The 13095-nt window shown below is 35.7% G+C and overlaps 1 protein-coding gene across 3 annotated transcripts in view; it reads left to right on the forward strand.

The window, feature by feature from the left end:
- Positions 1 to 13095, forward strand: part of DENND4C (DENN domain containing 4C) — a 108323-nt gene that overhangs the window by 43564 nt on the left and 51664 nt on the right. For all 3 annotated transcript variants that reach the window (XM_043486527.1, XM_043486528.1, XM_043486529.1), the window contains 5 exons: positions 5041 to 5141; positions 5753 to 5971; positions 10775 to 10920; positions 12706 to 12741; positions 12831 to 12961. In XM_043486527.1, coding sequence (XP_043342462.1) covers positions 5041 to 5141; positions 5753 to 5971; positions 10775 to 10920; positions 12706 to 12741; positions 12831 to 12961 — 633 coding nt within the window. The remainder of the gene's footprint in view (positions 1 to 5040; positions 5142 to 5752; positions 5972 to 10774; positions 10921 to 12705; positions 12742 to 12830; positions 12962 to 13095) is intronic.

Consider the following 13095-nt stretch of genomic DNA (forward strand, 5'->3'; position numbering starts at 1 on the left):
TCTCCAATCCCACAGTTCAAAAGCAGCAATTCTGCACTCAGCTTTCTTTATAGTCCAACTCTCAGATCCACACATGACTACTGAAAAACCATAGCTTTGACTAGACAGACCTTTGTTGGTAAAGTAATGTCTCTGCTTTTTAATATGCTGTCTAGGCTGGTTATAACTTTTCTTCCAAGGAGCAAGCGTCTTTTAATTTCATGGCTGCAGTCACCATCTGCAGTGATTTTGGAGCCCCCCAAGATAAAGTCTGTCACTGTTTCCATTGTTTCCCCATCTATTTGCCATAAAGTGATGGGACCAGATGCCATGATCTTAGTTTTCTGAATGTTGAGTTTTAAGCCAACTTTGTCACTGTCCTCTTTCACTTTCATTAATAGGCTCTTTAGTTCTTCTTTGCTTTCTGCCATAAGGGTGGTGTCATCTGCATATCTGAGGTTATTGCTGTTTCTCCCAGCAGTCTTGATTCCAGCTTGTGCTTCATCCAGCCCAGCATTTCTCATGATGTACTCTACATATAAGTTAAATAAGCAGGGTGACAATATACAGCCTTGACGTACTCCTTACCCTATTTGGAACCAGACTGTTAATAGTATTTATTCATTTATCTATTGATGAACACAGGTTGCTTCCGTGTTTTGGCAATTGTAAATAGTGCTGCTATGAATAATGGGGTGCATATATCTTTTTACATTAGTGTTTTCTTTTTTTCTGGACATATACCCAGGAGTGGGATTGCTGGGTCTTACGGTAATTCTATTTTTAGCTTTTTGAGGAACCTCCATACATTTTCCCACAGTGCCACTACCAATTTACATTTCTACCAACAGTGTATGAGTGTTCTCTTTTCTCCACATCATTGCCAGCATTTGTTATTTGTCTTCTTTTTGATGATAGCCATTCTGGCAGATGTGAGGTGACATTTCAAAATTGTTTTGACTTGCTTTTCTGTAGTAATTAGTGATATTGAGCAGCTTTTCATGTGCCTGTTAGCTATCTGTATGTCTTTGGGAAAATGTCTCTTGAGTTCTTTCTGCCCATTTTTTTTATTGCATTGTTTGCTTTTTGATAATAAGTTGTATGAGCCGATAATGAGTTGTATTGTTTGCTTTTTTGATACTGAGTTGTATACGAGATGTTTTGGGTGTTAATTCCTTGTTGGTCATATCATTTGCAGGTATTTTCTTCTATTCCATAGGTTATCATTTTGATTTGTTGATGATTTCCTTTGCTGTTCAAAAGCTTTTAAGTTTAATTAATTCTCATCTGTTTATTTTTGCTTTTATTTATTTTGCCTTAGGGGAGTGATCCAAAAAATACTACTTTGACTTATATCAAAGGGTGTCCTGCTATTGTTCTCTTTCTGTTAGAGTTTTATGGTTTCAGGTCATCTATTTAGGTCTTTAATCCATTTTGAATTTGTTTAGATATTTGGTGTGAGGGAATGTTCTAATCTCATTTGTTTTACCTGTAACCCTCCAGTTTTCCCAGCACCAATTGTTGAAAAAACTGTCTTTTCTTCATTGTAAATCTTGCCTCCTTTATCATAGACTAATAGATTGTAGGTGCATGGGTTTATTTCTGGGCTTTCTGTGTAGTTCAGTTGACCTATGTGTCTGGTGTTTTGCCAGACATAAAATATGCTGTTGCTGTTTTTTTTTTTTTTTTTGCTGTTGCTGTTTTGATCACTGTAACTTTGTAGTACAGTAGAAATCGGGGATGTGATGCTTTCAGCTTGGTTCTTTCTCCTCAGGATTGCTTTGGTAATTTGAGGTCTTTTGTGATTGTTCATGAATTTTGGGATTACTTGTTCTATTTCTGTGAAGAATGTCATGAGTATTTTGATGGGGGTTGTATTAAATCTGTAGGTTTGAGTAACATGACCATTTTAGTGATATTAATTCTTTCAGTTCAAGACGAGCAAGGGATATCTTTCCATTTCTTTGTATCACCTCCACTTTCCTTCTATGACTTTTCAGAGTGTAGGTCTCTCACATTCTTGGTTAAGTTTATTTCTGGATATTTTATTCTTTTTGATACAGCTTTAAATGGGGTTTGTTAAAAAAAAACTTTCTGATAATTCATTATTGCTGTATAGAAAAGCAACAGATTTCTGTCTATTAATCATGTATCCTGCAGGCTTGCTGAATTCATTGATTAGTTCTAATAGTTTTTGTGTGGAGACTTTAGGGTTTTCTTCAGAATTTATTTTTAATTGAAGTGTAGTTGATTTACAATGTTGTGCCAGTTGCTGCTGTACGGTATAGTGGCTCAGTGATACACAAACATACATTCCTTTTTAATATTCTTTTCCACTGCGGTATATCACAGGATATTGAACACAGTTCCCTGTGCTGTATGTTAGGGTTTGTTTATCCATTCTGGATGTAATCGTTTGTATCTTCCAACCTCAAACTCCCAGTCCATCTGTCTCCCTCCCCTGTTCGCCCTGGTCAACCACCAGTCTGTTCTCTGTGTCTGTGAATCTCTTTCTGTTTTATAGGTAAGTTCATCTGGATTGTACTTCTAGGGTTTTCTATATAAAGTATCGTGTCATCTATAAAGAGTAACAGTTTGAGATCTTCCCTTCCAATTTAGATGCTTAATTTAACGGGAAGGAGGTCCACTTTTCACCATTGAATATGATGTTAGCTGTGAACTGTCATAATGGCCTTTATTGTGTTGAGATTTGTTCCCTCTGTAGCCACTTTACTGAGAGTTTTTAGATGAGTGGTGGTTGAATTTTATCAGTTGCTTCTACAGTGTCCGTTGAGATGATCACGTGGTTTTCCCCTTTCCTTTTGTTAATGTGGTGTGTCACGTGGATTGATTTTTTTTATATTTAACCATCCTTGTGTTGCTAGAGGAAGTCCAACTTGATTGTAGTGTATGATCCTTTTTATATATTGTTGGATTTGATTTGCTAATATTTTGATGAGAATTTTTGCATCTATATTCAAAGATATTTGCCTGTAATTGTCTTTTTTGTAGTGCCTTTGTCTGGTTTTGATAACAGGGTATTGGTGGTCTTGTGATGAATTTGGGAGTGTTTCATCCTCTTTAATAATTTGGAGTACTGTTAGAGAAGTTTGGTAGAATTTCCCAAGGAACTGCCTGACCCTGGACTTTGTTTTCTGGGAATTTTTTAAATTACAAATTCAATTTTAGTACCAGTGATTGGTCTGTTCAAAGTGTCTGTTTTTCTTTTGCTGCCTTTAGAATTTGCTGTTTACCTTTAACTTCTGCCATTTTAAGTATGGTAGCTCTTGGTGCGGGTCTGTTTGGGTTCATCTTGTTTGGGATCCTCTGTGCTTCCTTTACCTGGTTCTCTGTTTCTTTTCTCAGGTTTGGGGAGTTTTTAGCTATAACCTCCTTAAATACATTTTTGATCCCCTTTTCTGTTTTCTGGTACCCTTCCCTATAAGGTGAATATTGGTACATTTAATGTTACTCTTGAGAGCTCTTAAACTGTTTCCATTTTGAAAACTTTGTTTTCCTTTTACCTCTTGTTAGTCCCAGCAGTTCCCTAAACAGCTTATCTCCCCTGCATAGGACTCCGAGACTGGGGTGCCCTGCCTTTGGCTCTCACTGCTCCCTCCCATGAGTGGGTGTCCACCTTATAATCTTTTTCCTCTGAGTCCCCTCCACGGACACAGGTCCTGACTCAAATCACTTTTCTTTCCTTCCGTGTGTATCTGTCTTATTGATTTGGTGGTACAGTAGTTCACCTGCCAGTTTTCAGTTAGTTTTTCATGAGAATTGTTCCATGTGTTGAGGTATTTTCTGATGTGTTGATGGGGGGAAGTGAGCTCCATATCCTGGTTGTCCACCTACTTGATCGATCCCTACTGTGAACATTTAGATTTACTTAGCACCTGGAAACAATGAACTGCTTGCAAGCCCTAAATATTTCTTATAGTACACATTTTGTTATTTTTTAGTAACTATCCCTGAAAAAGTTGTTTCAAGGTTGCATATATTGTGGTGCTTTGGAAATTATTTTGAAGTTGTAACTCAAAGATTTACCCCATTTTATTTGCTATTCTGAATAAGATAATACAGAGATTGTTAATTTTGCTCAGATTTAAATAACTTCTATATAATTTCTATAGATCAAAATGCTATTTCTAAAATAGTTTTGAATGTTTAATTATACAATTATGAAATGTTTTAGGTACCAAAGAATTATAGAGAATAATGTAAATAATTTGCATGAATCTTCCACTTAATACACATTATATTTATACTAGTATAAATGATGTTTTGTTTTGCATGCTTTAAAAGCTTTTACGTTTGTCTAGTTTTCTGATTTGCTGTTTTACTTAGCATTTTCTGTGAGGTTCACTTACGTTGATACATGTAGCTCTGCTTTGTTTTCAATATTTAGCAGTGTTGATGGCTTTTTAGATTGCAGTTAAATTTTAAAGTATGAACAAAGCCTCTCTGATCATTATTACGCATATTTCTTTGAGTATATGGTTAATATACTCAAAAATATCCCTGAAATATATACCTAGGAATTTAAGATTCTAGCATTGATGTTCATAAGTGATATTGGCTTGATACATAGCATTAGTGCCAACTCATGGTTGGCACATAGTGCTTTCATCTCTGTAGAGTTTGTTACTGTTTGTAACAAACAGACTCTGTATGTTACTGACTCTGATATTTGTTGAGATTTGCTTCTGATAGGTACTTTGAAGTCTCAAGTCAGTTAAGTTTGACACTTAAAATATTATAATTCTAAAATGTAACTCTGATACAAGACTTGTCTTGTATTCATGACTCCAGTTAATGAAAGTCTGTGTTGGAGGGTTAGAATGAGATGACCAGATTTGGCTGAGGTTGATTGAAATGAAAAGAGAACTTGGAAGTCTCTTAAGAATTTAAGTGATCATTTAAGTGATCATTTAAGAATGCAGATTCTTAAATTGTAACATCAGTGTAAATACTCTTTCCATTTTCTTTTTTAGTTTGACATAAGAATTTTGTTTAAGACAGATTATAACAGACTTTATTAATGATGTTGTTATTTAATAGATCAGATGAAAAGAAGAGCATGAACTGGAAGCAGCTTCCCAAAAAGCCGTGCAAAAGTCTGATTAGCACCTTGAAGAAATTGTATCCCCAGCTATTCTCAGGTAAATGTGAGGAAAAAAGAAGGGATTTTTTTTGTTTAACTTTTCGTTTTATGTTGGAGTGTAGCTGATGAACAATACTGTGACAGTTCCAGGCGAACAGCAGAAGGACTCAGCCGTATATATACATGTATCACTCCCCCAAGTTCTCCTCCCATCCAGGCTGCCACATAACTTTGAGCAGATTTCCCTGTGCTATACAATAGGTCCTTGTTTGTTATCCATTTTAAATATAGCAGTGTGTACATGTCGATCCCAAACTCTCTAACTGTAAAAAGGGATATTTTTAATGAAAGAATGTATATAAAAAAATTCTTGTTAAATTTAAACATAATTTTGCTGTGTTTAATGGGAGTCTCATTACAAAACAAATTCCAGTAGTAAGAAATAACTATTGTGGTTCATGGTGTTTTGGGCATGTTTTCTGTGCCTCCCTGTTTGCCTCTGCCAATGATCCCTTCACATTAATGAGGAGAGGATTTTCAAGAAGTCATGGGCTTTATTTTGACAGTTCCCTTAATTGTTGAGTTATTATATATGTATAACAATATGTATTTTTTATATGTATAACATTATGTATTAATGTCATTTATTTCTCTTTCTTGTTTTGTCAGTTCACCGAAAAACTCAAGAAGGTTCAGCAATTGAGATGACTCCAATTGAAGCAGATTTCTCTTGGCAAAAGAAGATGACACAACTTGAGATGGAAATTCAAGAGGCATTTTTGCGCTTTATGGCATCGATTTTAAAGGGTTACAGAACATATCTCAGACCAATCACAGAGGCTCCTTCAAATAAAGCTACAGCTGCTGATTCATTGTTTGACCGACAGGGTGAGTAGCGTTGAAAATATAAATACTTTTTATTTTAAATGAAAACATTTTCTATTTGGTAGTACTACCAAGAAACATTTACTAAGGTCTTAGAAATTTATATTAAAATATGGTAATCTTCTGTGTATTTGTAATCTAGTTCTGTGAATAGAATTTCTTTTAACTTTTATACCTTATTTTTTTTCCTGAGAAATTTGAAATTGGAGGTGTTTAATTATGAAATATCTAAGATGTTGCTTATATTTATAGTAGTCTATGATCAGTTATCTCAGTAGAATGAAGCTGGTCGTTTGCTTTTAGGTGTTTTCTCAACTTTGTATAATTTTTGACCTTATACATGTTAGGCTTTACAGTATTCTCTAACAAATAGTTCTTGGAATAAAGCCACCAGTTTTTAAAATTTTTTGAAAAGTACAGCATTGTTCCAGGGGAAAATACCATACTCATTCTCTTCAGTATTTGTAGTTTTAGGAAATTACAAAGATTTGTGTTGGTATTCAGCAGCTCTTATATATATATAGTGGTAAACTTAACAGATACATCAGTATTCATAACGACAATTATTTTACATATCTATAGTTTGGCCCTGCAGTTTTTTTTTTTTTTAATCTGTATTTTCCCAATAATCCTTTTATCTTTTCTCATTTCTGGTTTAGGACGACTTATCTCTCAAATATTTAGTTACCACTTACTAAGTCCAATTAGTTATTATTTAGGGATATAGAGGAGTATAAAATCTAGCTCCTTGGGATACCCAATGGAAAATAATTTAACATGTTTTAAGAAATAGAACAAATACTCAAGAAAAAGATTTTACATTATCATTCAGTGAGAGGGCATAAACATTCAGAAAAAGGAAACATTCTTAAAGATGAGTATTTTGGAAGACTTTATGGAAGGAAGAGCATGACTTTAAAGAATGGATATAATTGCTATGATCAACCTAGACAGCATATTAAAAAGCGGAGACATTACCAGCAAAGGTCCATCTAGTCAAAGTTATGGTTTTTCCAGTAGTCATGTATGGATGTGAGAGTTGGACTATAAAGAAAGCTAAGCACTGAGGAATTGATGGTTTTGAACTGGTGTTGGAGAAGACTCTTGAGAGTCCCTTGGACTGCAAGGAGATCCAACCAGTCCATCTTAAAGGAAATCAGTGCTGGTATTCATTGGAAGGACTGATGCTAAAGCTGACGCTTCAATTCTTTGGCCACCTGATGTGAAAAACTGACTCATTGGAAAAGACCCGAAGCTGGGAAGGATTGAAGGCGGGAGGAGAAGGGGACGACAGAGGATGAGATGGTTGGATGGCATCACCGACTCAATGGACATGAGTTTGAGTAAACTCTGGGAGTTGGTGATGGACAGGGAGGCCTGGCATGCTGCAGTCCATGGGGTTGTGAAGAGTCAGACATGACTGAACGACTGAACTGAACTTAACAATTATATTCAGATTCAGTTTTCTTGGCAAGTGGTGCTCACATGAGGCTCACTACTTCTTATTGCAAATCTGCGTGTGTACCATTTTTAGTACTCCTAAGATTGATCCATGGGTTCAGCTGTTGTCAGACTCATTCATTCACTATAATTTCCCCACCAGCCTTTCATTCAATTGTATTAGTAGCCTTTGCTGATCATTGCCTAGATCCATTAGAAGAAAAGACTTCTTGTTACTGCTTGGCAAGAATAATTTATTTCTGTTTCATTGGAGCCTTTCTCAACTAAGTAATATTTCAAGGTGATATAGTAAGGACAACAGCATGTGGAATGCCCTGAAGCATAACAGAAAGGCTGGAGGAAAAACTGACCTTAAAAACCATGCTTGAAGTGGTGGATGAAAGCCAGATCATGTTGGCTCTTTTAGGAACAATGAAGGATTTCAGTGTTAATTCCAAGAGTAATCGCAAGTCAGTGAGGGATATTTAAGTAGGTAATAGGATCAGGTTTGTATTTGTAAAACAAACAAACAAAAAAACCTCTTTGACTTCTCTGCAGAGATTCAATTGGAGAACCCAAAGTATGGATCTACTTATTAGTTGATTAATGCCTTGGTTCAAATGAAGTGACCTAGATTATTTGATAGCATGAATAGAAAAGTGATTTTTAGGATGTAAATTCAATAGAGCTTGGCAATTGAATATGGGATGTAAGAGGGAGATGTCAAGAACAACGTAGAGCTTCATGTCTTTAACAACCAAGTGGATGGTTTATTGTTTATTTAAGTGCCCTTTATTGAGAAGAGAAATGGCAGAAAGGGGAAGGATCTAATTATTTATTAAGGAAGAGTTTTTCATTTTATTTATTTTATTGAAGTATAATTGATGTGCAGCCTTTATATGTTACAGGTGTACAACACAGCATTGTAATTCATAATATTTACAGGCTATACTCCATTTATGGGGGCTTCCCAGGTGGCGCTAGTGGTAAAGAACCCACCTGCTGGTGCAGGAGATGGAAGAGATGCAGGTTCAGCCCCTGGGCTGGGAAGATTCCCTGGAGGAAGGGATAGCAACCCACTCCAGCTTCTTGCTTAGAGAATCCCATAGACAGAGGAGCTTGGCAGGCTTCGGACAGGATTGAAGCAACTTAGCGCACACACATGCACACATGCCCTCCATTTATAGTTATTATAAAATAGTGACTATATTCCCTGTGCTGTGTGTCCTCAAAGCTTATTTCTTCTATGCATGATAGTTTGTACTTCTTAGTCCCCTACCCCTATCTAACCCCTCTCTGCTTCCGTCTCCCCACTGGTAGCCACTAGTTTGTTTTCTATATCTGTGAATCTGTTCTTTTTTTTTATTATATTTACTGATTTGTTTTATTTTTTAGATTCCATTTATAAGTGATAATATAGAGAGTATTTTTCTATGTTTGACTGGTTTCACTAAGCATTAAAGTCAACTGTGTTGTTGGAAATGGCAGAATTTCATTCTTCTTTATGAATGAGTAATAGTCCATTATGTGTATGCATGTGTGTGTGTGTGTATCACAACTTCTTTATCCATCCATCTGTTGACTAGTTAGGTTACTTCCTTGTCTTGACTATTATAAATAGTGCAGCTATGAATATTGGGGTGCATATATCTTTTTGAATTAGTGTTTTTGTTTTTTCTGGATATATATCCTGGAGTGTAGAATTGCTGGATCATATGGTAATTCTATTTTTAGTTTTCTGAGAAACTCCATACTGTTTTCCACAGTGGTGCCATCAATTTACATTTCCACCAACAGTGTATAAGGGTTCGCTTTTCTCCACCTCCTCGCTGACATTTGTTATTTTTGTCCTTTTTGATGATAGCCATTCTGAAAGGTGTGAGATGATGACTCATTGTGGTTTTGATTTGTATTTCTCTAATGATTAATGATATTGAGCATCTTTTTATGTTCTTATTGGCCCTCTGAATGTCCTCTTTGGAGAAATGTTTGAGGAGAGATTTTTAAAATGAGAGAGACCTGAGTATACTGGTTACTAGCTAATAGAATTTTCCAGAGAACACTGAAAGAGCTCTATCCCAGGCTCATGGTGGGTTTGGCGTTAGATAGGAGGAGGGTCATACTCACTGTAAAACATGGTCAGGAATAAATGACAGCAGAAAGAGTCATAGATTTTATAGTGAGATAATGTAGTTCTCACTTAATGATATTCATTTCCTCTGCAATATAAAGTACTACCATTCAGGGATGAGGGAGAGAACATGGAGGGGGAGAACATTTAAACACTGAAAATAACTGAAAACATGAGTAAAGGAAAGTTCAGATTCCAGAAATGTAGTGTGATTACTAGTCAGAGATAAAGGTGTAAGTTAAGTGGTTTTGATTCACCTAGTTACATAACTCCATCGCCCCTCCCACCCCCACCCCCCCAACAGCTTGCATTCAGCCACACTGCTGCAGATCCAGAGAAAGCAGACAATGTATTGCTCCAGAGCTAGGTTATACTAGATGAGTTTGACAAAAAAGACAAAAGGGCATAAGAATTGAGAGTGTTGACAAGAAAATAATTAAAATGGACATGGAATCAATGTTAGATAAAGACGTGAAGATAGGAGGGTGTATATAGAATGTAAAAGGGTGAATGGATTGCAGATTACCCCTCACAAAAGGCTTGGTAGGAAGAACTTAAGCATACCAGATAGACAGGAATAACAGTCAGAGAGTAATTTGTAAATTAGAGATTTGGGAGGCAAAGCTGTTTATAGTGCTACCAAGAAAAGTCCAGGGAGTATGAAACTCCGTATAGAAGTTGGTGATTGAGGTGGAGTAGACCATAAATTATTGAAAGTTAAGGAATTAAAAACTCTTTGAAATGTTGGATGGTTGGTGTTATGGGTGTTGAAGAATGATGATGGGAGGAGTTGGAGAGAAGACTTTGAATTAGGTGCCCTGCTCTTCAGTGGATGAAGGAGTGTTTCTAAAGTCAACAGCTGTCTACAGTTAATCGAGGAATGGATTAAATAATAGCCAGAAGAGCAGAAGTTTCTATAAGATGATAACATAAGTAATTGTCTGGTAGCATTGCAGAGGAAAGATCCGACCCTTCCTGCTTAAGAGTATGTAGAGTATTAGAAATTTTCTATTTGAGATCTGTAGGGCTAGAGACTCCTTATAGGAAATTCAGATTTCAGTGAAAAGGTTAATGGTATAAGTTAAGAGTTTTCATGGTTGAATTAGGCAGAAGGGACTATGGTCCCTTTATATATGTATGTATATAAAGATAAAATAATATATATAGAAGTTTAAAAATAATACATCTAGTTCTGCTTTGAAATTTGAATTTAATTCTAATTTTATTTTCTTCAGGATTTTTAAAAAGTCGAGATCGTGCCTATACAAAATTTTACACCCTTTTATCCAAAACACAGATTTTTATTCGTTTCATTGAAGAATGTAGTTTTGTAAGTGATAAAGATACTGGATTGGCTTTTTTTGATGACTGCATAGAAAAGGTAAAAGTTTGTCCGGTAAACCAGTATTAAAGAAAATCTTTAATAATTTGTTTATCTTTATAATCATTGTTTTATTAGCCCAAATGATCTGAGGAAAGCATTAAAGTTCTGGTGTTTGTGTGTGTGTGTTTGTGCACGTGCGTGCACATGCAAATGTTCAGTGCTACGCTTAATATAAGAATTGTTTTCCTTTGTGGCATCTAATACTACCAAACATAGCTGATTTTTCCCTTTGAATCTCACTTTCGTTTGTATTAAGTACTAAGAACATCACTGAAACTCCTGAATCTTTTTTTTTCCACATGACTAAGATAAGATTTAGTAGTTCATTAAAAAATGTTTAGTTTTGGGAATTCCCTGGTGGTCCAGTGATTAGGACACCTCACTTTCACTGCCAAGGGCGCAGGTTTAGTCACTGTTCAGGGAACTAAGATTCCACAAGCCACACAGGGCAGCTATAAAGAAAACCCCAAAAAACAAACCAAAAAAAAAGGTTAGTTTTGTGGGTAATGGAAATCCTGTGGGTTTTGTTTGTATCTTCCCAGATACTTTTGCTAATATATTTCTTTTTTTTTTTTTTTCATTTATTTTTATTAGTTGGAGGCTAATTATTTTACAATATTGTAGTGATTTTTGCCATACATTGACATGAATCATTGTCCTGATGGAAACTATTTGGAAATATGTTAAGGCTTTACTCACTCATAAAAAGTTTAAGTTGACTTTTAAAACTTTATTTTTGGCTGTGATGAAGGGCAGCATGAGGCATTCATGCTACATGCAGGCTTTTTCTGGGTGCTGAGCGCAGGGGCCACTCTAGTTGCGGTGTGAGGGCTTCTCTTTGCAGTGGCTTCTTGTGTTGCGGAGTATGGACTCTAGGGTGCGAGGGGTTCCGTACTTAAAGTACTCAGGCTCAGTAGTTGTGGCGCATGGGCTTAGTTGCCCCACGGCATGTGGAACCTTCCCAGACCAGGGATCAAAACCGTGTTCTGTGCATTGACAGGCAGATTCTTAACCACTGGACCACCATGGTAGTCCTGAGTTGATTTCTGATGGTGATAACTCACATATTTTTTCTCATTTTTTGTAGAGCTCTTATTTTTGCTAGGTGGGTTGTAGGATTTATTGTTTATGCAAACTATATTTATAAAATTATTAGAGATTGTATCAAAAAAAGATAGACTCTTATGACATTGTAATTTTATAGGCTCCTAATGATTTGTGTATCTTAGAAGACTTGCATAATTTTCTCCCATTACATCAGTGTGATCTGAAACTCTAGGAATACGATTTAAACTTTTCAACATTTTTGTTTACTTAAATATTGATAGTCCAATATCATTCAGTTAGAGAAGCTGGGATATTGTCAATCACCACTCCAGTATGCTTGTCTGGAAAATTCCATGGACTGAAGAGCCTTCAGACTGCAGTCCATGAGGTCGCAAAGAGTTGGACGTGACTGAGCAACTAAGCACAGATATTATCAATCATTAATGCAGGAGTTTGTTAATAATGAAATTTTTGGTTTGAGAAACCAGGTTCTTGTGATTGCCCATCTTTTCCTTCTAAAGAGGGATATATGAACAAACTAGTCAAGATGAATTGTTTTCTATCCTAATAGTCAAAAGAGAAGCATTATACAAGTATGGGGTCCACCAAATACATTGTGAAGTGTTTCATATCTACCTGGTATTAAAAAAGAATGAATTTTTAAATTTGAATTTAAGGTAATCTCTATTAAATTCACAGTAGACATTTTCACTGAGAATTCTTTTTTTCCCCTAGTTGTTTCCTGATAAAGGCACAGAGAAAACAGATAAGGTATATTTTTTTCTTAAATACAAGTTTCAGCATTTTAGAATCAGGTCTTGCTTATATGCAAATTAATTGAAGAAAATACTTATTTTTAGGTTGACTTTGATTCAGCAGAAGATACCAAATTGATAGAGCTAGATGATTCACAGAAAAGTGAGCACACTGTATTCATAATGCCACCCGAGCCACCTCCTGATGACGGAAAGGATCTGTCACCAAAGTACAGGTACCAGGAATGATTCTGAAGTTGTTTGGGTACAATTTTAATAGTTTGATCTTTTGCAACTATTAGTAGATATCTATATTGATCATTTATAAAGGTCATTTTCAAAATGTTTTCTGTGAACTGGTGGAGATGGA

Source organism: Cervus canadensis, chromosome 14 (genome assembly GCF_019320065.1).
Source record: "Cervus canadensis isolate Bull #8, Minnesota chromosome 14, ASM1932006v1, whole genome shotgun sequence".
NCBI classification, from domain to species: Eukaryota; Metazoa; Chordata; class Mammalia; order Artiodactyla; family Cervidae; genus Cervus; species Cervus canadensis.